A 22,623-nucleotide genomic window follows, 5' to 3' on the forward strand; every position below is an offset into this window, starting at 1 on the left:
CAGGGGGTTGCTCCAGAATCTTGCGGCATAAAAACTGTGCTCCTGTTCTTGAGATCTTTGTTTGATGCTGGCAGGGCTGCATCAACACTTAAGGTATACACAGCAGCCATTTCAGCATGTCATGATAAAGAGCAGGATGGTCCACTTGGCAGCCATCCGCTCATGGCAATATGTCTTAAGGGAGTCTGTAGATCACGCCCCTCAGGAGCCCCCCCTGTTCCCAAATGGGATTTAGATCTGATTCTGGAGTACTTTCTAGACCTCCCTTTGAACCGTTAGACGCTATAGACTTGAAACATCTCTCTCTTAAGACTGTGTTTCTGGTGGCCATCGCCTCTACCAAGAGGGTTGGCGAGCTCCATGCTTTATCTGTTAGTAATGGATGTTATCGCCTGGGCCCGGGTAAGGCGAGCGTTATTCTGCGGCCTAATCCTGCCTTCCTACCAAAGGTCCTGCCCCCCGGTCACAACAACAGGGAATTTGTGCTAACAGCCTTGTCCACCTCCATGCCTCACTCATGATGTTGATGTACATGTGCTATCTTTTGTGAGATCCCTAAACACATACGTGGAGCGGACGTTGGAATACAGGGTAAGCTTCTCTCAAACCAACTGTTGTCAACGGTTGTCACATTGGATTGTTCACACTATCCTGCAAGCATGTAGCCTAGCTGGCCACCCAGTGCCATCCTCTATTGTAGCACACCACTAGGGGAGTTGCCACCCCCTGTGCACTGCTTAAGGAAGTCCCCCTCTCTGACATACAGTATGTGCGGCTGCTAGCTGGGCGCCCCCCAGTACCTATGCAAGTTCTTACCAGGAGAATGTGGTTGATCCTCACGGTGTGAGCTCAGCTGTGCTTGGTGCTGCATCGGACACTTATGGGGATGTGTTGCCCTAGGCAGTGACCAACGCAAACCGACTTACTCTGGTATTGTCATCGTATTGAGTGACTAGCATAGTCTCTCAAGCGAAATAGAACAAAGGTTACTCATGTAACCACGGTTCTTAGTGCTAGGGACAATGCTAGTCCAGATGTCGGTAACCTTGTATCCTCGTGAAGTGTCTTGAGGAAGTGATGCTACTTGCGGGGGGCTCACGCATCACACCCATGGCACAGAATTACTCTGATGTTAATATCTCGACTCATCCTGCCGCCACTCATTGAGTGACACGCATGGTCCTTAGCTCATAGAACCATTACACCCTCATATTTATCAATAGTTTTTTGTCCTCAGCCACTTGTTTTCCAATAATATTCTTTATGCTTCTTCTCGTGGTCCCTTTTCGCTGACATTATTGCACTTGTTACTTGACACATAAGACTTCTTTCCTGGTGGTTCTGCATGAATGGGTTTCCCTCCTTGGGGCTCAGATTGGAGGCTAGTGAGAAATACTAATAAACATAGCTACATGACAACCATGAGAACAGAGATTAAATAGTTGGGCAGCATTATACAAATCAAGTGAAGTTATGTCATCCTTGGCAGAGAATATCCTTTTTCCATCTCAAAGTGAGCTGCACAATGTACTGCAGTGCATACAAGGCCTGACATCTTTTTGTGGACCCGTCATGCATTTCAACTGATGTCCAACCTGAGATGTGCAGTATGCACTGTAGGCTACTTGAAGACTGAAGGTGAGGCTACATCTTCCGGGCTAAGAGGTAACCATGCTGGAAAGCACAATCTGGAAACAAAATATTCTATAGTGTGAATCAGGCAAGATGATCTCTACTCACCTTTATAATTATTTTATTTCATTTTATTTTATTATTTTCAGGGGGGATGAGACAATGTCCTACACAACAAATTGGACAGTGTTACCTAGTGTTGATTTTTCAGTGTAACATTTCTGGTGTTGATTCAGAGTTACAAATGAACTTTGTAAGTGTTAAATTAACACTCATTGGTGTAAAATAACCCCAGTGTTGGTGTTAATAACCAGAGTTGGAACAAAACATTATCATATTTGCCAGCATGCTCAAATGTAGGTTGATTTTTACAATTGTTTGTTTCAATGTAAATGTTTTTGCATTTACATTGATGAATTAGTCTTATGCTACTCAAATATAAATAACATAAACTTTTCTAAACTAATCCAATCTTTTACTTGGACTTATTACACCCATTACTGAAATGGTTGTTCCAGTTTAAATGCTTTAGATAGTCTCATATCTTAGTCTTGTCAACGTTGGAAGTCATTCTGAATGCAGGTTGCGAGTGAATAAAAATTCCAAATGTTGGATATCTCCACTTTGGATTCCAATAAAAATTACACATCACTTTGCAAGCCAGCATAATGTGTACATTCTGATTGTGTTAAAAAATGTAATTTTTATGTTACATATTCAATTAGAATCTCACTTGGTGAAGGCCACAGGATTGAAAATGAACGAATGCAACAACCATGTCTTTGTCACTAACAAATACAGTCATGAGTGGTAAACTCACAATTCACTTGAAAGGCAAGGTATACTGGAAAATATGCAAATAAGGCTTTACACTAAGCAAATTATTAATTTAACATTGAAACGTGTGGACCCATAGACACGTTTAAAGGAAAACTCCACCCCAAAACAATCTTTTGGTATGTAACTTTCAAAATACAGAAATCCTCCTCTGCATGATGCATTTTGATTGAACCAGAGAATTTGCTGTCTATATCATCTTATATTGTGTTTCCAAGATAGCTCATGAAAAAGGATTTGGGACCTTATTTTGAGGGCCTCTACATTAGGCCTACAATCCGATCTGAAAGACCATGCAAACATGCATTCAACATCAAATATAACATTTCAAATGTTATCCCACCCATACACCACAATTAGCAACAAGGTCACGGGAGGCAACCTATAGCCATTGCATGCATTGCCTTACATGTATTGTCTCAATACCGTTCTGGTGTCCACAGCAATGCATTGTGTTAGGTGATTGTGTGCTCCACGTGACATGCTTGTAAGGAGTAGCATTAATGAGCATCTGTACTGTAACAACATCTCAGGATGGAAATATTCCATTAATTGAGCACCCCAAGCCACTTCAGATGAGCTGAGTAACTATTTGGATGTCTGTAACATCCATACCAAATATTCATCATTCTGAGATCATTCCCACGCCGGAGGATATTCAAAGTGAAAGAAAAAAACTAATACTGTAGTACTACAGTGTGTGTGTGTGTGTGTGTGCGTGCGTGCGTGCGTGCGTGCGTGTGTGTGTGTGTGTGTGGTCTTGTTCTTCTATCCTCGAGGGGACCTGAAATACTCCAAAGTCCTCGTGGGGACATTTCCCACGTCTCCACGAGGAAAAAGGCTATTTTAAGTTTAGGGGTTAGATTTACGGTTAGGATTATAATTAGAGTCTGAGTTAAGGATTATGGGTTAAGATTACGGTTAAGGCTAGGGACGATTTGGAATGGAAATCAATTTTAGGTCAATTCTCAATCAATTCTTCATTGTAGCTTAACAAACTGGCATCCCAGCATCCCATCTATCCATAGTAGTAGATACTATTGATTTAATATAAGGAGACCAGTGAGCTTTGATCACTGGATGAGCACACTGCAAGGGTATCACAGGACAAGTATGAGAACAGAGAGAGAGAGATGGAGAGATAGTGAGAGAGGGATAGAAAGAGAGATGGAGGGATAGGGATAGAGATGGAGAGAGATATGGAGAAAGACAGAGCAGGGCCCTTTCCTGTGTGACGCTTCGTGACCTGGAAGTAAAGTGACAGAAGGCATCCCCGCCCACTGTGTCTGCAGGGCAACACAGGGCTGCCCATCTCCCACCTCCTGTGTGAGCTCAGCCAACCTCCCTCAGCAGTCTTACTGTACACACCAGCATTGAATACTTTGGGAACACATTTGAAGGCCTGCTTATTAAGTTCAGTCAGTAGAAGGAATAACAATAACAACACAAATCTACATGACTTCAGGTCGAATCTAAACTAGTCTGTGCTTGTGTTTGTGAAGACATTTTTCAGTTTCTGGCAGCAAGTATTCTTAAAGCATGACCCTTTAAGCAGCCGTACACTCACTACCCTGCTGACAAAACTTGCATAGAGCAGCATAGCTTGGTCCAGCATAGGTGCTGGTGTTGCTGGGGACCAGCCTTCACTGTGTTGTCGTGGGGACCAGGCTCCGCTGTACTTTGCTGTTGACCTGCCTTTGCTGTGTTTTCGTGGTCCCTTCGCTGCGTTTTTGTGGTGACCAGCCCTCGCTGTGCTTTGCTGTTGACCAGCATAAGCTGATCCCCAGCAAAACCAGCATCAAGTCACATCATGCTGGCTTGCAAAGTTATGTTTAATTCCTATTGGAATGCAGCCAGAGTGGGGATATCTAACAATTGGAACTTTATTTCACAGAAATATGCATGCAGAATGACTGCCAGGCTTAGAAAGGAAAATAAGTGTGACTACTCAAACCATCTAAACTGGATCAACCAATTTCAGTAACAGGTGCAATAAATCCAACAAACAAATTGGATTAGTTTACACAAATGTATGTTATTTACAGTGCCTTGCGAAAGTATTCGTCCCCCTTGAACTTTGCGACCTTTTGGCACATTTCAGGCTTCAAACATAAAGATATAAAACTGTATTTTTTTGTGAAGAATCAACAAGTGGGACACAATCATGAAGTGGAACGACATTTATTGGATATTTCAAACTTGTTTAACAAACCAAAAACTGAAAAATTGGGCGTGCAAAATTATTCAGCCCCTTTACTTTCAGTGCAGCAAACTCTCTCCAGAAGTTCAGTGAGGATCTCTGAATGATCCAATTTTGACCTAAATGACTAATGATGATAAATACAATCCACCTGTGCGTAATCAAGTCTCCGTATAAATGCACCTGCACTGTGATAGTCTCAGAGGTCCGTTAAAAGCGCAGAGAGCATCATGAAGAACAAGGAACACACCAGGCAGGTCCGAGATACTGTTGTGAAGAAGTTTAAAGCCGGATTTGGATACAAAAAGATTTCCCAAGCTTTAAACATCCCAAGGAGCACTGTGCAAGCGATAATATTGAAATGGAAGGGGTATCAGACCACTGCAAATCTACCAAGACCTGGCCGTCCCTCTAAACTTTCAGCTCATACAAGGAGAAGACTGATCAGAGATGCAGCCAAGAGGCCCATGATCACTCTGGATGAACTGCAGAGATCTACAGCTGAGGTGGGAGACTCTGTCCATAGGACAACTATCAGTCGTATATTGCACAAATCTGGCCTTTATGGAAGAGTGGCAAGAAGAAAGCCATTTCTTAAAGATATCCATAAAAAGTGTCGTTTAAAGTTTGCCACAAGCCACCTGGGAGACACACCAAACATGTGGAAGAAGGTGCTCTGGTCAGATGAAACCAAAATTGAACTTTTTGGCAACAATGCAAAACGTTATGTTTGGCGTAAAAGCAACACAGCTCATAACCCTGAACATACCATCCCCACTGTCAAACATGGTGGTGGCAGCATCATGGTTTGGGCCTGCTTTTCTTCAGCAGGGACAGGGAAGATGGTTAAAATTGATGGGAAGATGGATGGAGCCAAATACAGGACCATTCTGGAAGAAAACCTGATGGAGTCTGCAAAAGACCTGAGACTGGGACGGAGATTTGTCTTCCAACAAGACAATGATCCAAAACATAAAGCAAAATCTACAATGTAATGGTTCAAAAATAAACATATCCAGGTGTTAGAATGGCCAAGTCAAAGTCCAGACCTGAATCCAATCGAGAATCTGTGGAAAGAACTGAAAACTGCTGTTCACAAATGCTCTCCATCCAACCTCACTGAGCTCGAGCTGTTTTGCAAGGAGGAATGGGAAAAAAATGTCAGTCTCTCGATGTGCAAAACTGATAGAGACATACCCCAAGCGACTTACAGCTATAATCGCAGCAAAAGGTGGCGCTACAAAGTATTAACTTAAGGGGGCTGAATAATTTTGCACGCCCAATTTTTCAGTTTTTGATTTGTTAAAAAAGTTTGAAATATCCAATAAATGTCGTTCCACTTCATGATTGTGTCCCACTTGTTGTTGATTCTTCACAAAAAAATATGGTTTTATATCTTTATGTTTGAAGCCTGAAATGTGGCAAAAGGTCGCAAAGTTCAAGGGGGCCGAATACTTTCGCAAGGCACTGTATCTTTGTGTACAACAAACAAAAAAGATAATGAAACAAACAATCCTAAAAATCAACTGCAATAGAGCATGCTGGGAAATATGATATTGCTTAACCAGCTAGTGTCTGAACATGCTAGATCAGCATGGACCAGCTTGGTCACCAGCATAAGCTGGTGTGTGTCCAAAAAACACTGAAGGCTGATCACCAGTGTCCAAAACACAGCAAAGGCTGGTCACCAGTGTCCAAAACACAGCGGAGACTGATCACCAGTGTCCAAAACACAGTGAAGACTGATAACCAGTGTCCAAAACATAGTGAAGGCTGGTCACCAGCAAAACCTGCTAGACCAAGCTGGTAAACCAGCATAACCAGCTAGACTATGCTAGTCAGACCAGCATCTGACCAGCACTGACCAGCATAGACCAGAAAATACCAGCATGAAATGTATGCTGTTTTCTTTTCTTCAGCAAGGTGCATGGGATTGGTTCATTTAACTCACTCTTTTTCCAGTGGCAGCATCTCGTATTTCTAGGTTTGTGTTCTTCCTCTAGCTCTCAAAGAGTAGGCCAATATCCCCTTGTTATTTATCTTCTAGTTGATTTTTCTCCAATGGCAAGTTGCCTCTAACAGCATGCCTATGAGTAGACTCGGACTGTTGGCCACAGTATACAGCATACTAGAGTTTTAACATTCAAGAGCTTATTTGTTTTTACATGAACCTTGTGGATGTTAGCTAGATAGGCTGCATTTCTGTGCTATTCATCCTTTAACGGTCGTTTGGCCCTGCCATCAGTGAACACCTTAGTGATCGTGACTCTCCCCACTATGCACAGCGGGTGGAACCTATAAAACAGGCCGGGAGCCAGCGTTGATGAAACCAGATTGCTCTCTCTTTTTCTCTCTCTCTCCTCCGGATCGTTTATTCCCTCCATCCCTCCCTCCTAATGGGTTTCCTTCCGTCATTGTGGATAATTCGTCTTCCAAATAGCCTTGTCAGTCTCCACATTGGGTAAGAGCGCGAGGCGGCCGCAAATCCCCTAAGGCTGGGATGTTGGGAAACACATCCGGGGCCGTACGAATGAGGAGGAGGAAACGACCTGAGACACACTCTTTATGAAACAGGTTAGGTTATAGAATATAGATACACTCCGCAAAGGAGCAGTGGTGTCATGTACTTAAGTAAAAATACTTTAAAGTACTACTTAAGTCGTTTTTTGTGGTATCTGTACTTTACCATTTTACTTCACTACATTCCTAAATAAAATAATGTACATTTTCCTTGACACCCAAATGTACTTGTTACACTTATCAAGAGAACATCCCTGGTCATCCCTACTGCCTCTGATCTGGTAGACTCATTAAACACAAATGCTTCGTTTGAGTGTTGGAGTGTGCCACTGGCTATCCGTCAATAAAAAACATTTAAAAAATTGTGCCGTCTGGTTTGCTTTAATATAAAGAATTTGAAATGATTTATACTTTTACTTTTGATACTTAAATACATTTTAGCAATTCCATTTACTTTTGATACTTAACTATATTTAAAAACAAATATTTTTGGATTTTTACTCAAGTAGTATTTTACTGGGTGACTTTCACTTTTACTTGAGTCATTTTCTATTAAGGTATCTTTACTTTTACTCAAGTATGACAGTACTTTTTCCACCACTGCAAAGGAGTGCCAGTATGCATATTATTTGTATTGTTGGGAGTGAGGAACAAGGATGTGGGGGAGTGAGGATGGACGGTGAGATATACTCACACAATGAAGTAGTTGAAGTAGTTAATAGAAGGCGTGTACTCAATGCGTTTCAGCACATTGAAAGATCCTCATTAGTACTTTAAACGGGACTGTCTCAGTAAATGCAGCATTTAAAAAAATGTAATAATCAACATGATACTAGTTTGCTCTCCACTATCTGGTTAAGGAGTTGCAGGCCTGGTTGTGTGTATAGCCTACGTGGTATATTAGCAGTGTTATTGAACAGGCCAAATACTTTCCCCCCCATCTGAGATAAAACTCTGTCTACAACCCCTTTCCTCTCCTCATATTCCCTCTTCCTACTCTATTCTTCATTAAGGATAATTGCATTTTCAATGGGAAAATTAAAAGCACACAGCTGTGAAGACAATAACCTTCGGGAGTCCAATGACACACTGTCTTGCTGTGTAACCTTACGCCTGTTTAAATAGTAAGAAATACTATCTCAAACAGCTATATAGATACTATCCCAAAATGGGAAACTATACTACTATACTTCTGATGGCTTAAAGCAGTGGATAACAACCTTGGCTCATGTTTGTTATACATTTTCCTGATTTAGATGGAGTCTCCTATTAGTTGCATCTTTACCGTAGCAGGCCGGTGACGAGGTGAAAGGAAATCTAAGACCTGGGACTTCATCTTCTGAATGTAGAGTTGCCTCGGGATATTCGAATAGCTGTTGATCTATGTTCATTTAGCTAGGGATGTTGGTTGGTCCCGGAGGCAACAATCTACGTGCCAGAGGTCTGTCGTGTTGCATGGAAACACACCACACACATGCACACACACACACACACACACACACACACACACACACACACACACACACACACACACACACACACACACACACACACACACACACACACACACACACACACACACACACACACACACACACACACACACACACACAGGCTAAAATGTTGTACAGTCCTATCAACACATCAGGCAACTGGAGAATCCCTGCATCTATCGAGAGAGAGCGAAAGAGAGAGAAAGACACACAGAGAGAGAGAGAGAGAGAGAGAGAGAGAGAGAGAGAGAGAGAGAGAGAGAGAGAGAGAGAAAAGAAAGAGGGAGAGATGAAGAGAAAGACTGTGAAACAGTGGAGAGCGAGAGTAGGGAGCCAGATTAAGGGTTGTTCCACCTCAAGAAGCACAAGAAAGAGGATTTTGACACCCACCATCTCAGTGTGCTGAAATTGTTTCTGTAGTTAAAAACAAATCATTTTTTTCATTCCTGAAACATTATTTTGTTGAAATATAATTGGATCTTTGGACCATAATGAATTGCTTTTATACACAACTGGCTTGACCACACAATTTATTTTCATCATGAGCAAAAGCTATTGGCTTTCTACCTAAAGTGGCAAAGAAAATATTGTGATCCATTTAATTGAGACCAGCAAAATTAATATAAGGGTGTGGCAGCAGCAGGAAGAGCGGCACCTAGTGGACAAATCCCGTTACTTTCAAACAAATGTATGAAAAAGAATGCAAGAGACTTCAATGGCAGGTTTCTCTGAATAGGGGAAAAAAATATCAGATTCACAGGTTACATGGGATGAAGAAGCAATACTCCAAGCCACAGCTCCATACTACTTGTCAAACATAGAGAACTGATACTGTAAACTGGTTGTTGGGGTGGGATTGGCGTGGGGTGTGGGGGGGTTCGTGGGTGGCTTTTTATCATTTTATTGGATTCCTCATGTCTTACTCAATGGTAGGAATAAGTTTGCTCCAAATCGGATGTTGTGTACTATAATTATTGGATATTATATGAATCCTATCATTAAAAAGGGCCAATTTGGTTGCAATAAGTTAGCTTAATTAGCTCAAATAAAAATGCAACAAAATAATGTTGCAAGGAACACTAATGTTATCTGTTTCTAACTACCAAAACGATTCCTGAACAATCTGAGATGGTGGGTGTCATGTCTTGCTGAAATGACAAGAGAACGAGTGAGTGAGAGGGAAGGAGCAGAGTCATAGCCCCCGAGCCAAGGACTGATTTCTGTGTGAACGACAGAATGCATAAAATTTGTTTAGTGGATGCCCTCTCTGCCAAGGCAAGCCCGGGCCTAGGACATCAGTGAGCAAGCAAAGGACAGACAGAAACCTCTGGCTACCATGTACAGTATTTATTTACTTTTAATTTATTTATCAATGCATATACAGACCCATAGCTTTGCACACAGACTGATCGTCGATAGCCTTCTTAAATAAAGATCTTTGACGATAAAATAAAGATACATACGTATCTCCTTTCTTTTACATACACATATAAACACTTTGGTGTGCAGCAATGAAACTTACATTAAAAAGTCAAGAAGAGTATGAGGAATTTTTTCAAGTCATACATTTTTTCAAGTCAGACCCCATCTATTTTAGTTTTAGGTTTAGTAATAAGATAGGGAAGTTTTCCATCTAAGTGCTGTGGGTTGGATGATGGAGTATTCCGGGTTATGGTGTCATTGTTGGCGCTCCTTGTCTGCCAGTCTCTTTGCCTTATTCTGGAGATATCGCATTTTGCCATCCTCAAAACGCCTCTGCTCCCCATCTCCTTCAAGCTGTGGAAAGAGAAAGGCGGCCATTTTTAGTACAGTTTCACCCAGATCAACATACACTTACACACACTGTGTCTTTGAGCCCCATCCACACTCACTTCTGTCAAGTCTTTTACACCCCTGTCGACACTATTGTTGCGTGGGTCTATTTTCTTCAGCAGCGCTGCACTTGGCTGCATCATGGGAAGACTTGGTCGCTGGCTGCACAGTGTTAAGGAAGCTGCCTGGCAACCTCATGACAACCTCACGACTAACACAACAATTACAGCACATGTCAAATATCCTTACATGGTACTGTTTCATCGCTAGGATGTTGCTTCCATCCACTCACAGTGTATAGTGACAGGGACGCTATCGATATGTGTGTGTGTGTGCGTGTGTGTGCGTGTGTGTGTGCGTGTGTGTGTGTGACCTATTTCCCTGCATTCCCTGTCTGCTGTGAACATACACACCAACAAAACCCAAATCCTGTCACTTCACTCAGGCTGGTGCACAAGCCAAGCCAGGGTGACACATTGATGGATGGATGCACAAATCACACATGCCTCACTCGTACTGAAGCATATTTCCCCAAACATTTCTAGCATGAGTTCCACTGGAATATTGTGTGGCTCTGATGTTATGCTCACTACACATTGGAGCGATTTCAGTATAATTTCTGTGTGAAACTGAAGCAATTTCAGTTTGTATAAGCAAGTATAATATCTTCTGATAAGGCTGATAATATGTTGTCTCTCCATGTATCAAAACGTTCTCCTGAGTGGCGCAGCGGTCTAAGACACTACATCTCAGCGCCAGAGGCATCACTACAGACCCTGGTTTGATTTCAGGCTGTATCACAACCGTCTGTAGTTGGAAGTCCCATAGGGTGGCGCACAATTGGCCCAGCGTCGTTAGGGTTTGGCCGGGGTAGGCCGTCATTGTAAATAAGAATGTGTTCTTAACTGACTTTCCTAGTTAAATAAAGGCTAAATAAAATAAAATATCAAGTCCACTGGTTGTGTAATGAGTGAGTAATGTTGAATAAAATATGTGGGTTACTATAAAGTTCATAAAGGTGTTACAGAACGTTCATGGCAGGGGTTATAAACAGTTCTAATAATAAATCATCATGTTTCATCTGTAGAGTGCAAGTTCTGAATGCCTATACGCTGTGCACTTCTTTCAAATTGTATCACCTAACTGTTCATGTCATGACACATAGAATCTCACACTGCAAGCTCTGAATACAAAATCAATTAACAGCCTGAAACAACCAGTTGCAACCATGGCTGTTGGCACACATACATGCATGCACAAACGCGTACGCATGAACAAACTCGTGCACACAAACACACACACATAGACACACACAAACATACCGTGGGCAAAACTGTGCAATTTCCCATGACTCTGCATATTTGTGCACCTGTTGACAGATGGCATCTCAACCTTATGGCACACCGTGGATTCACCACATCCAGCTACAGGGTCCTTAGCCATGACAAACCCATCTTCACATAACTATTAATCAGTGGGTGGCGGTGGCCCAGTGGTCAAAGCTGCTGCCCCTGGAACTTATGAATCAGGGCTCACATCACATGGGTTCAAAGCCAACCGATGGCTTTTATTGTACACTTCCTCCTCCTACTTATTCTCTCCCCTGTACTAACTGTCATATCCATTAGACAAGATATGGTCCGGTCCATAGACTGATGACTGACTCTGCTCCCAGGTACCTATCAAATTTAAATGTAAGTGTCTATCTGGTAAGAGCACCTTTTGATATACCGGCGCTGTTGAGTGGAACAAACTACCACAGCAACTCAAAGCAACGCCGGCCATAACTTCATTTAAAAAGAATGTCAAAAGCTGGCTAATGATCGAGCAATAGAAAACAACTGTTGATGTCTGTATACAATGCTCCAGGCTATAACAATGTCTTCCTGTTCTTTGTTTTGTTATGTGTTACACAGTACCAGTCAAAAGTTTGGACACACCTACTCATTCAAGGGTTTTTCTATATTTTTACTATGTTCTACATAGTAGAATAATAGTGAAGACATCAAAACTATGAAATAACACATATGGAATCAAGTTGTAACCAGAAAAGTGTTAAACAAATCAAAATATATTCTATATTTGAGATTCTTCAAAGTAGCCACCCTTTTCCTTGATGACAGCTTTGCACATTCTTGGCATTCTCTCAACCAGCTTAATGAATGGGATGCATTTCAATTAACAGGTGTGCCTTGTTAAAAGTTAAGTTGTGGAATTTCTTTCCTTCTTGAGCCAATCAGTGTTGTGACAAGGTAGGGGTGGTATACAGAAGATAGCCCTATTTGGTAAAAGTCCATATTATGGCAAGAACTGCTCAAATAAGCAAAGAGAAATTAACATGAAGGTCAGTCAATCCAGAACATTTCAAGAACTTTGAAAGTTTCCTCAAGTGCACTTGCAAAAACCAACAAGCGCTATGATGAAACTGGCTCTCATGAGGACTGTCACAGGAAAGGAAAACCCAGAGTTACCTCTGCTGCAGAGGATAAGTTCATTAGAGTTACCAGCACCTCAGAAATTGCAGCCCAAATAAATGCTTCACAGACTTCAAGTAACAGACACATCTCAACATCAACTGTTCAGAGGAGACTGCGTGAATCAGGCCTTTGTCTGTTACTTGAAGTCTGTGAATTGCTGCAAAGAAACCACTACTAAAGGACACCAATAATAAGAGACTTGCTTGGACCAAGAAACACGAGCAATGGACATTAGACTTGTGGAAATCTGTCCTTTTGGTCTGATGAGTCCAAATCTTTTATTTTTGGTTGGGGTGCTTTGCTTGTGGCTGTCTGTCATTTATTTAGAATTCAAGGTGCACTTAACCAGCATGGCTACCACAGCATTCTGCAGCGATACGCCATCCTATCTGGTTTGCACTTAGTGGTACCATATATATAATTTATTTTTCAACAGGACAATGACCCAACACACCTCCAGGCTGTGTAAGGGCTATTTGACCAAGAAGGAGAGCGGTGGAGTGATGCATCAGATGACCTGGCCTCCACAATCACCCAACCTCAACCCAATTGAAATGGTTTGGGATGAGTTGGACCGCAGAGTGAAGGAAAAGCAGCCAACAAGTGGTCAGCATATGTGGGAACTCCGGCAGTGTAGCCTAGTGGTCAGAGCGTTGGACTAGTAACCAGAAGGTTGCAAGTTCAAACCCCTGAGCTGACAAGGTACACCCACTGTTCCAAGGCTGTCATTGAAAATAAGAATTTGTTCTTAACTGACTTGCCCAGAAAAATTAAAATAAGAAGACTATTGGAAAAGCATTCCAGATGAAGATGGTTAAGAGTGTGCAAAGCTGTCATCAAAGTGTGGCTACTTTGAAGAATCTTTGTTTAATACTTTTTTGGTTACTACTTGATTCAATATGTGTTCTTTCATAGTTTCTATTCTACAATAGTAAAAAAAAAAGAAAAACCATTGAATGAGTGGGTGTGTCCAAACCTTTGACTGGTACTGTATAACACATAACAAAACAAAGAACAGGAAGACATTGTCATAGCCTGGAGCATTGTATACAGACATCAACAGTTGTTTTTTATTGCTGTGAGTAGGTGTATCTAAACTTTTGACTGGTATTGTCCCGACCGTTGTATAAATAAGTGGACCAAGGCGCAGCGTGAGTGGAGTTCCACATTTTATCAATAGTGAAACTTCCAAAAACAACAAAGATAAAACGATCATGCAATACGCAGCGCACATAGGCACTAATACGAAACAATATCCCACATAGCAGGTGGGAAAAAGGACAAACTAAGTATGATCCCCAATTAGAGGCAATGAAAATCAGCTGCCTCCAATTGGGAACCATACTCACACACCAACATAGAAACACAATACCTAGAACCCCCCTAGTCACGCCCTGACCTAAAACACCATAGAGAACCCCGAGGGCTCTCTATGGTCAGGGCATGACAGGTACTGTATGTGTAATTATCCGCCGCCATTGTTGCAACCCCTATTACCATTCTGTTCAACCTCTCTTTTGTATCGTCCAAGATCCCTAAAGATTGGAAAGCTGCCGTGGTCATCCCCCTCTTCAAAGGGGGTGACACTCTAGACCCAAACTGTTACAGACCTATATCCATCCTGCTCTGCCTTTCTAAAATCTTCAAAAGCCCAGTGAACAAACAGATCACTGACCATTTCGAATCCCATCGTACCTTCTCAGCTGTGCAATCAGGTTTCCGAGCTGGTCACGGGTGCACCTCAGCCACGTTCAAGGTACTAAACCATTTCATAACCGCAACCGATAAAAGACAGTACTGTGCAGCCGTCTTCATCGACCTGGCCAAGGCTTTTGACTCTGTCAATCACCGTATTCTTATCGGCAGACTCAACAGCCTTGGTTTCTCAAATGACTGCCTCGCCTGGTTCACCAACTACTTCTCAGATAGATTTCAGTGTGTCAATTGTGTGTCAGTGTGCCTGTTGTCCGGACCTCTGGTAATCTCTATGGGGGTACCACAGGGTTAAATTCTCGGGCCGACTCTTTTCTCTGTATATATATCGATGTCGCTCTTGCTGCTGGTGATTCTCTGAGCCACCTCTACGCAGACAACACCATTCTGCAAACATCTGGCCTTTCTTTGGACACTGTCTTAACAAACCTCCAAACGAGCTTCAATGCCATACAACACGCCTTCCGTAGCCTCCAACTGGTCTTAAACGCTAGTAAAACTAAATGCATGCTTCTGAACCGATCGCATCCCGCACTCGCCCACCCGACTAGCATCACTACTCTGGACGGTTCTGACTTAGAATACGTGGACAACTACAAATACCTAGATGTCTGGCTAGACTGTAAACTCTCCTTCCAGACTCATATTAAACATCTCCAATCCAAAATTAAATCTAGAATCAGCTTCCTATTTCGCAACAAAGCCACATTCACTCACGCTGCTAAACATACCCCTGTAAAACTGACTATCCTACCGATCCTCGACTTTAGCGATGTCATTTACAAAATATGCCTCCAACACTCTACTCAGCAAATTGGATGCAGATAAATCACAGTTCCATCCGTTTTGTCATCAAAGCTCCATATACCACCCACCACTGCGACCTGTATGCCCTCGTCGGCTGGCCCTCGCTTCATATTCGTCGCCAGACCCACTGGCTCCAGGTCATCTATAAGTCTCTGCTAGGTAAAGGTCGCCTTATCTCAGCTCACTGGTCACCATAACAACACCCACCCGTAGCACGCACTCCAGCAGGTACAGTGGGGCCAAAAAGTATTTAGTCAGCCAACAATTGTGCAAGTTCTCCCACTTAAAAAGATGAGAGAGGCCTGTATTTTTCATCATAGGTACACTTCAACTATGACAGACAAAATGAGAAACAAAATCCAGAAAATCACATTGTAGGATTTTTAATGAATTTATTTGCAAATTATGGTGGAAAATAAGTATTTGGTCAATAACAAAAGTTTATCTCAATACTTTGTTATATACCCTTTGTTGGCAATGACAGAGGTCAAACGTTTTCTGTAAGTCTTCTCAAGGTTTTCACACACTGTTGCTGGTATTTTGGCCCATTCCTCCATGCAGATCTCCTCTAGAGCAGTGATGTTTTGGGGCTGTTGCTGGGCAACAAGGACTTTCAACTCCCTCCAAAGATATTCTATGGGGTTGAGATCTGGAGACTGGCTAGGCCACTCCAGGACCTTGAAATGCTTCTTATGAAGCCACTCCTTCGTTGCCCGGGCGGTGTGTTTGGGATCATTGTCATGCTGAAAGACCCAGCCACGTTTCATCTTCAATGCCCTTGCTGATGGAAGGAGGTTTTCACTCAAAATCTCACGATACATGGCCCCATTCATTTTTTTCTTTACACGGATCAGTCGTCCTGGTCCCTTTGCAGAAAAACAGCCCCAAAGCATGATGTTTCCAACCCCATGCTTCACAGTAGGTATGGTGTTCTTTGGATGCAACTCAGCATTCTTTGTCCAAACACGACGAGTTGAGTTTTTACCAAAAAGTTATATTTTGGTTTCATTTGACCATATGACATTCTCCCAATCTTCTTCTGGATCATCCAAATGCTCTCTAGCAAACTTCAGACGGGCCTGGACATGTACTGGCTTAAGCAGGGGGACACGTCTGGCACTGCAGGATTTGAGTCCATGGCGGCGTAGTGTGTTACTGATGGTAGGCTTTGTTACTTTGGTCCCAGCTCTCTGCAGGTCATTCACTAGGTCCCCCCGTGTGGTTCTGGGATTTTTGCTCACCGTTCTTGTGGTCATTTTGACCCCATGGGGTGAGATCTTGCGTACAGCCCCAGATCGAGGGAGATTAGCAGTGGTATTGTATGTCTTCCATTTCCTAATAATTGCTCCCACCGTTGATTTCTTCAAACCAAGCTGCTTACCTATTGCAGATTCAGTCTTCCCAGCCTGGTGCAGGTCTACAATTTTGTTTCTGGTGTCCTTTGACAGCTCTTTGGTCTTGGCCATAGTGGAGTTTGGAGTGTGACTGTTTGAGGTTGTGGACAGGTGTCTTTTATACTGATAACAAGTTCAAACAGATGCCATTAATACAGGTAACGAGTGGAGGACAGAGGAGCATCTTAAAGAAGAAGTTACAGGTCTGTGAGAGCCAGAAATCTTGCTTGTTTGTAGGTGACCAAACACTTATTTTCCACCATAATTTGCAAATAAGTTCATAAAAAAATCCTACAATGTGATTTTCTGGATTTTTTTCTTCTCATTTTGTCTGTCATAGTTGAAGTGTACCTATGATGAAAATTATTTTTCATCTTTTTAAGTGGGAGAACTTTTTTGCCCCAATGTAACAAGAGTGCTGAAACAGGCAACTACACATAGACAGAAGTGCACGGTGTCTCTGGGTTGTCTTTAAATCAGGGATAATATTGGTATTCTTAAAAAAAAACACTATTGGCAGCCATTGGTGGCCAACGTATTTTCTCCAGGTGATCTCCCGTTAAACCATATGAGCTCAAATCCCCCGCACAGCTGATCACAATTGAAACCATTACTGATCACTGTACTACTGCTCTCTAAAGCTTTTATCTGTGTTCAATTCTACTCCTACTATCCTCCAAAATCTTTCAAGAGTTTTCAACCTCCACAGGATTTTATTATCTCTGGTATAAATTAAACCTACTCATTGAGCCAGACTAATGTCACGTCCTGACCTTAGTTCCTTTTGTATGTCTCTATTTTAGGTTGGTCAGGGCATGAGTTGGGATGGGCATTCTATGTTTTGTTCTCGTGTTTATATTTCTATGTGTTTGATCTGGTATGGTTCCCAATCAGAGGCAGCTGTCAATCGTTGTCTCTGATTGAGAACCATACTTAGGAAGCCTGTTTTCCCACTTGTTTGTGGGTGGTTATTTTCCGTTTCAGTGATTTTCACCATACGGGACTGTTTCGGTTTTTCTTTATTCTCTTGTTCGTTTGTATTCAGTGTATTAAAGTTATCATGGACACGTACCACGCTGCATTTTGGTCTACTCCTTCTTCCACCAACGAAAATCGTTACAACTAAGCATAGATTTAACCATTCGACAATCATTCTGTGCAACTGAAATCAAATATTTTCTACTGTGGCAATTTACCCTACACATTTAATGAATGGAAAACTCATGTTGGTGTACTTACTTTTTAATTTACGCAATTAACATAATCCATAAATAGAAATGTGTCTTAACATTTACATGTACCTACACTTCGAGATTATTTCTCACGACTACTGCACCACACACACTGCAATGGTGAATCTGTATGGCAATAAAGAGGAAAACATGATCCTATATTAGCCAGCAGTTAGTGTAACATGGACATGGTGCATGTCTAAAGCACTCTCTACAACACTGAGGCCATCTGACAGCTAAAATAAACATTTGTCTTTGCCTCAGCTGTTTTTTCTTCCAAAGGATGACATCATGTGACCTTGAAGGAACTCCTTCCTGGGTCACTGGCTGCCCTGTTGCTCTGGGCATTTGATGAGAGAGTGTGTGTGTGTGTGCGTGTGTGTGTGTGTACGTGGAGGGGGAGGGGGGGGGCAGAGGGCACTAAACAGTTCCTGTCTTGAACAAATTGAATTAAGCTGAAGGGGCAGAGGCTCTGTAGTCAGAGAGACTGCATGGCACACAGCCCAGATGATTAGGTACTAACAGTTAAGGCAGGGAGGACTTAGGGAATACAACAAACACAACCTTTTGTCAAGACGATGGCTCGTCACACATACACCTGGTCCTGTGTGGCTCAGTTGGTAAGTGCATAGCACGGGCAAGAAAGAGATGTGGGTTCAATCCCCCAAGGCACTACATATACAAGCTAATAATGTATGAACTCACTCTACAGTCAGGTGTTTCTGATAAGAACTTCTGAGAAGTGGTATATCTTATACACTTCTTGGTATTTGTATTATCTTAAAGCTGTTTGCATGAAGCGAAGGATACAACACTGCACTGTAATATCTCCCCCTCTCTCCCCCTCTTTCTGGGTTTTATGTCTAATTACACACGTAACAAAGGACAATGCAGTTCACAACAGGTATAATGTGGCATTTTGTCTAATGGGAGAAGCCAATTAAAATCTAGATCTGACGGTTGTTAATGTACAAGGTAGCTCATAACAGTCAGTGTGAAATGTGTCTCGCTATTTTTTTGTCAACGGTGGGGAAATGATTATGGAGAGGATGGGAAACTGAGGTGTGAGTGTGTGTGAGAGGGACAGAGAGAGAGAGAGAGGGAGAGTGTGTGTGTGTGTGTACATGTTAAACTTTGATTTGATTTGACATGCATCATCGTCCATGTGTGTGTGTGTGTGTGTGCATGTCTATGTGAGTGTGTGTGTGCGTGCATGTGTTTGTGCACCCATTGATGTACATTTGCATAACTACATGAGACACGCCAGTGCTCGGCTAAATATCCTTTCTGTGTCTCTGCATCGTTTGGTATTCCCTCGGTGGCTTTGTCCTAATCACCAATGATAACACTGCACCACCATCTCCTTCTACTGTTTAACCCCCCACACATGTAGATGTCACGATTAGAAAATTATTCAGTCACAACAATCCCCTTTATAACGTTCAATTCCCCATATTTTTCAGATTATATTCATCTGTTTTATGAACGCTTATGACGGACAACAATCTGGTCTGGTAGTAAAAGGAGTGGTAAACTGCTAAATGAATGCTGATTGGCTGACAGCTGTGGTATATCAGCCCGTATAACACGGGTATGACAAAACATTTATTTTTACAGCTCTAATTATGTTGGGAACCAGTTTATAATAGCAATAAGGCACCTCTAGGATTTGTGGTATATGGCCAATATACCACGGCTAAGGGCTGTCTCCAGCCACTCCGCGTGGCGCCGTGCCTAAGAACAGCCCTTAGCCGTGGTATATTGGCCATATATCACACCCTCTCTGGCCTTATTGGTTAACTATATTCATGTTTTTATAGGACAGACCAAACCACTACTGTGTTGTGGTTTGTATCTTTGTTTAAGGCAATCAATACACATCAAGGTTAAATCAAATCAAAAATCAGATCTGGGTTCAAATATGATTTGTAATCATTTCAAATACAGTGCTTGAGTGAGCTCGCCTGGCTTAATGAAGGTCTGTTACACATATATTTCACACCTTCTCAGATTCTTTCATAAAATACCCCGACTTTTGAAAGAGAACAGGATTCTTTAACAACATCCCTGAATGTTAGACAGTGCTCTCCTCAGCTACGAACTCCAAATACAGGACTATGCGGTCAGCCACAATATCTCCCCTTTGTCTTGTTTTTCCTTAACTGCCCACGTAGCTGCGCTCATTGAATTTCAATGGCTTCTCAAATTAGCCTCAATACACCATGTTCAGTCAGTTGGAAGCGCTAGACGCGCGGTTCCATTTTACTAGCGCTGCGGGACTTCTTCCCTCTCCCTCTAACTGACCGCTTTCAAATCAGTTTCCTTCCTTTCAGTTTCCACCCCCCCCCCCCATCAAATATGTCGCCTCTGAAGTCTCACTTGCAACAGCAAACAAAGAGAATGCTATTCACTGTGAAAAAGCTTATTGCATTGTCCCAAAACAACAATTTACATACTAACCGAAAACAACTGCATCGCATGATGCACAATTCAGTGGTTCACTCACCTCCCTTTTTTGCAGGACACAGCAATTTTTGTTTCAACAGGAGACTTTAAAAATGAGTTCACTACAATATACAGTTGAAGTCGGAAGTTTACATACACCTTAGCCAAGTACATTTAAACTCCATTTTTCACAATTCCTGACATCTAATCCTAGTGAAAATTCCCCGTCTTAGGTCAGTTAGGATCACCAGTTTATTTTAAGAATGTGAAATGTCCGAATAATAGTAGAGAGAATGATTTATTTCAGCTTTTATTTCTTTCATCACATTCCCAGTGGGTCAGAAGTTTACGTACACTCAATTAGTATTTGGTCGTGTTGGATTCGACATTTTGAACATTGAGATATTAAATAAATGATAGGAAAGAAGCATAGAATCAAAGGAGAAAGAGACTGGGCCTCTGTAGAAAGACAGATAGCTGTGGAATGTGTTGGGGGACAGGAGCAGAGCAGGAGAGACAGTTGATACAGGGGAGACAGATGGACATCTGTGGATTAGATGAAGGAGGGGTTGAGGACAGATTCCCTTAAGGGAGTAATAAGGGTTTGATATTCTGTTAGCCTCTTTCTGTTGAACCATAAGATGTAAGGACTGGAGAGAAGGGGTGTCTTAAGTAGGATGTATATAACTGTGGTGAAGAGAAATGTTTTGGTGTCTGAATACAGCTGTACAGAACCTTTGGGAAGAATTAAACTTGGTTAAAGCTTCTCTAGTATCCGTGAGTAATTTATTCTGAAAAATAAGAACCTAACAGTAGCATTGCCTTTAAATTGTTTAAGTTTGGTCAAACGTTTAGGTTAGCCTTCCACAAGCTTCCCAAAATAAGTTGGGTGAATTGTGGCCCATTCCTCCTGACAGAGCTAGTGTAACTGAGTCAAGTTTGTAGGCCTCCTTGCTCGCACAAGCTTTTTCAGTTCAGCCCACAAATTTTCTATGGGATTGAGGTCAGGGCTTTGTGATGGCCACTCCAATACCGTGACTTTGTTGTCCTTAAGCCATTTTGCCACAACTTTGGAAGTATGCTTGGGGTCATTGTCCATTTGGAAGACCCATTTGCAACCAAGCTTTAACTTCCTGAATGATGTCTTGAGATGTTGCTTCAATATATCCACATCATTTTCCTCCCTCATGACGCCATCTATTTTGTGACATGCACCAATCCCTCCTTCAGCAAAGCACCCCCACAAGATGTTGGGGTTGTACTTCGGCTTGCAAGCCTCCCCCTTTTTCCTTCAAACATAACGATGGTCATTATGGCCAAACAGTTTCATTTTTGTTTCATCAGACCAGAGGACATTTCTCCAGAAAGTACCATCTTTGTCCCCATGTGCAGTTGCAAACCTTAGTCTGGCATTTTTATGGTGATTTTGGAGCAGTGGCTTCTTCCTTGCTGAGCAGTTTTTCTGTACTTTTATACCGGTTTCCTCCAGCATCTTCACAAGGTCCTTTGCTGTTGTTCTGGGATTGATTTGCACTTTTCGCACCAAAGTACGTTCATCTCTAGGAGACAGAATGCGTCTCCTTCCTGAGCGGTATGACGGCTGCGTGGTCCCGTGGTGTTTATACTTGCGTACTATTGTTTGTACCGATGAACGTGGTACTTTCAGGCATTTGGAAATTGCTCCCAAGGATGAACCAGACTTGTGGAGGTCTACAATTTTTTTTCTGAGGTCTTGGCTGATTTCTTTTGATTTTCGTATGATGTCAGGCAAAGAGGCACTGAGTTTGAAGGTAGGCCATGAAATACATGCACAGGTTCACCTCCAATTGGCTCAAATTATTTCAATTAGCCTATTAGAAGCTTCTAAAGCCATGACGTAATTTTCTGGAATTTTCCAAGTTGTTTAAAGGCACAGTCAACTTAGTGTATGTAAACTTCTGACCCACTGAAATTGTGATACAGTGAATTATCAGTGAAATAATCTGTCTGTAAACAATTGTTGGAAAAATAACTTGTGTCATGCACAAAGTAAATGTCCTAACCGACTTGCCAAAACTATAG

The 22,623-nt window shown here is 42.1% G+C and overlaps 1 protein-coding gene across 7 annotated transcripts in view; it reads right to left on the minus strand.

Annotated features, from left to right (window-relative positions):
* Nucleotides 1-10,014: 10,014 nt before the first annotated feature.
* The window catches only part of acot7 (acyl-CoA thioesterase 7), a 70,174-nt gene continuing 57,565 nt past the window's right edge, over nucleotides 10,015-22,623 (minus strand). For all 7 annotated transcript variants that reach the window (XM_064923176.1, XM_064923174.1, XM_064923175.1 and 4 more), the window contains one exon: nucleotides 10,015-10,458. In XM_064923176.1, coding sequence (XP_064779248.1) covers nucleotides 10,360-10,458 — 99 coding nt within the window. In that variant the 3' untranslated portion in view covers nucleotides 10,015-10,359. The remainder of the gene's footprint in view (nucleotides 10,459-22,623) is intronic.

Source organism: Oncorhynchus masou, chromosome 18, assembly GCF_036934945.1.
Source record: "Oncorhynchus masou masou isolate Uvic2021 chromosome 18, UVic_Omas_1.1, whole genome shotgun sequence".
In the NCBI taxonomy this organism is placed as follows: domain Eukaryota; kingdom Metazoa; phylum Chordata; class Actinopteri; order Salmoniformes; family Salmonidae; genus Oncorhynchus; species Oncorhynchus masou.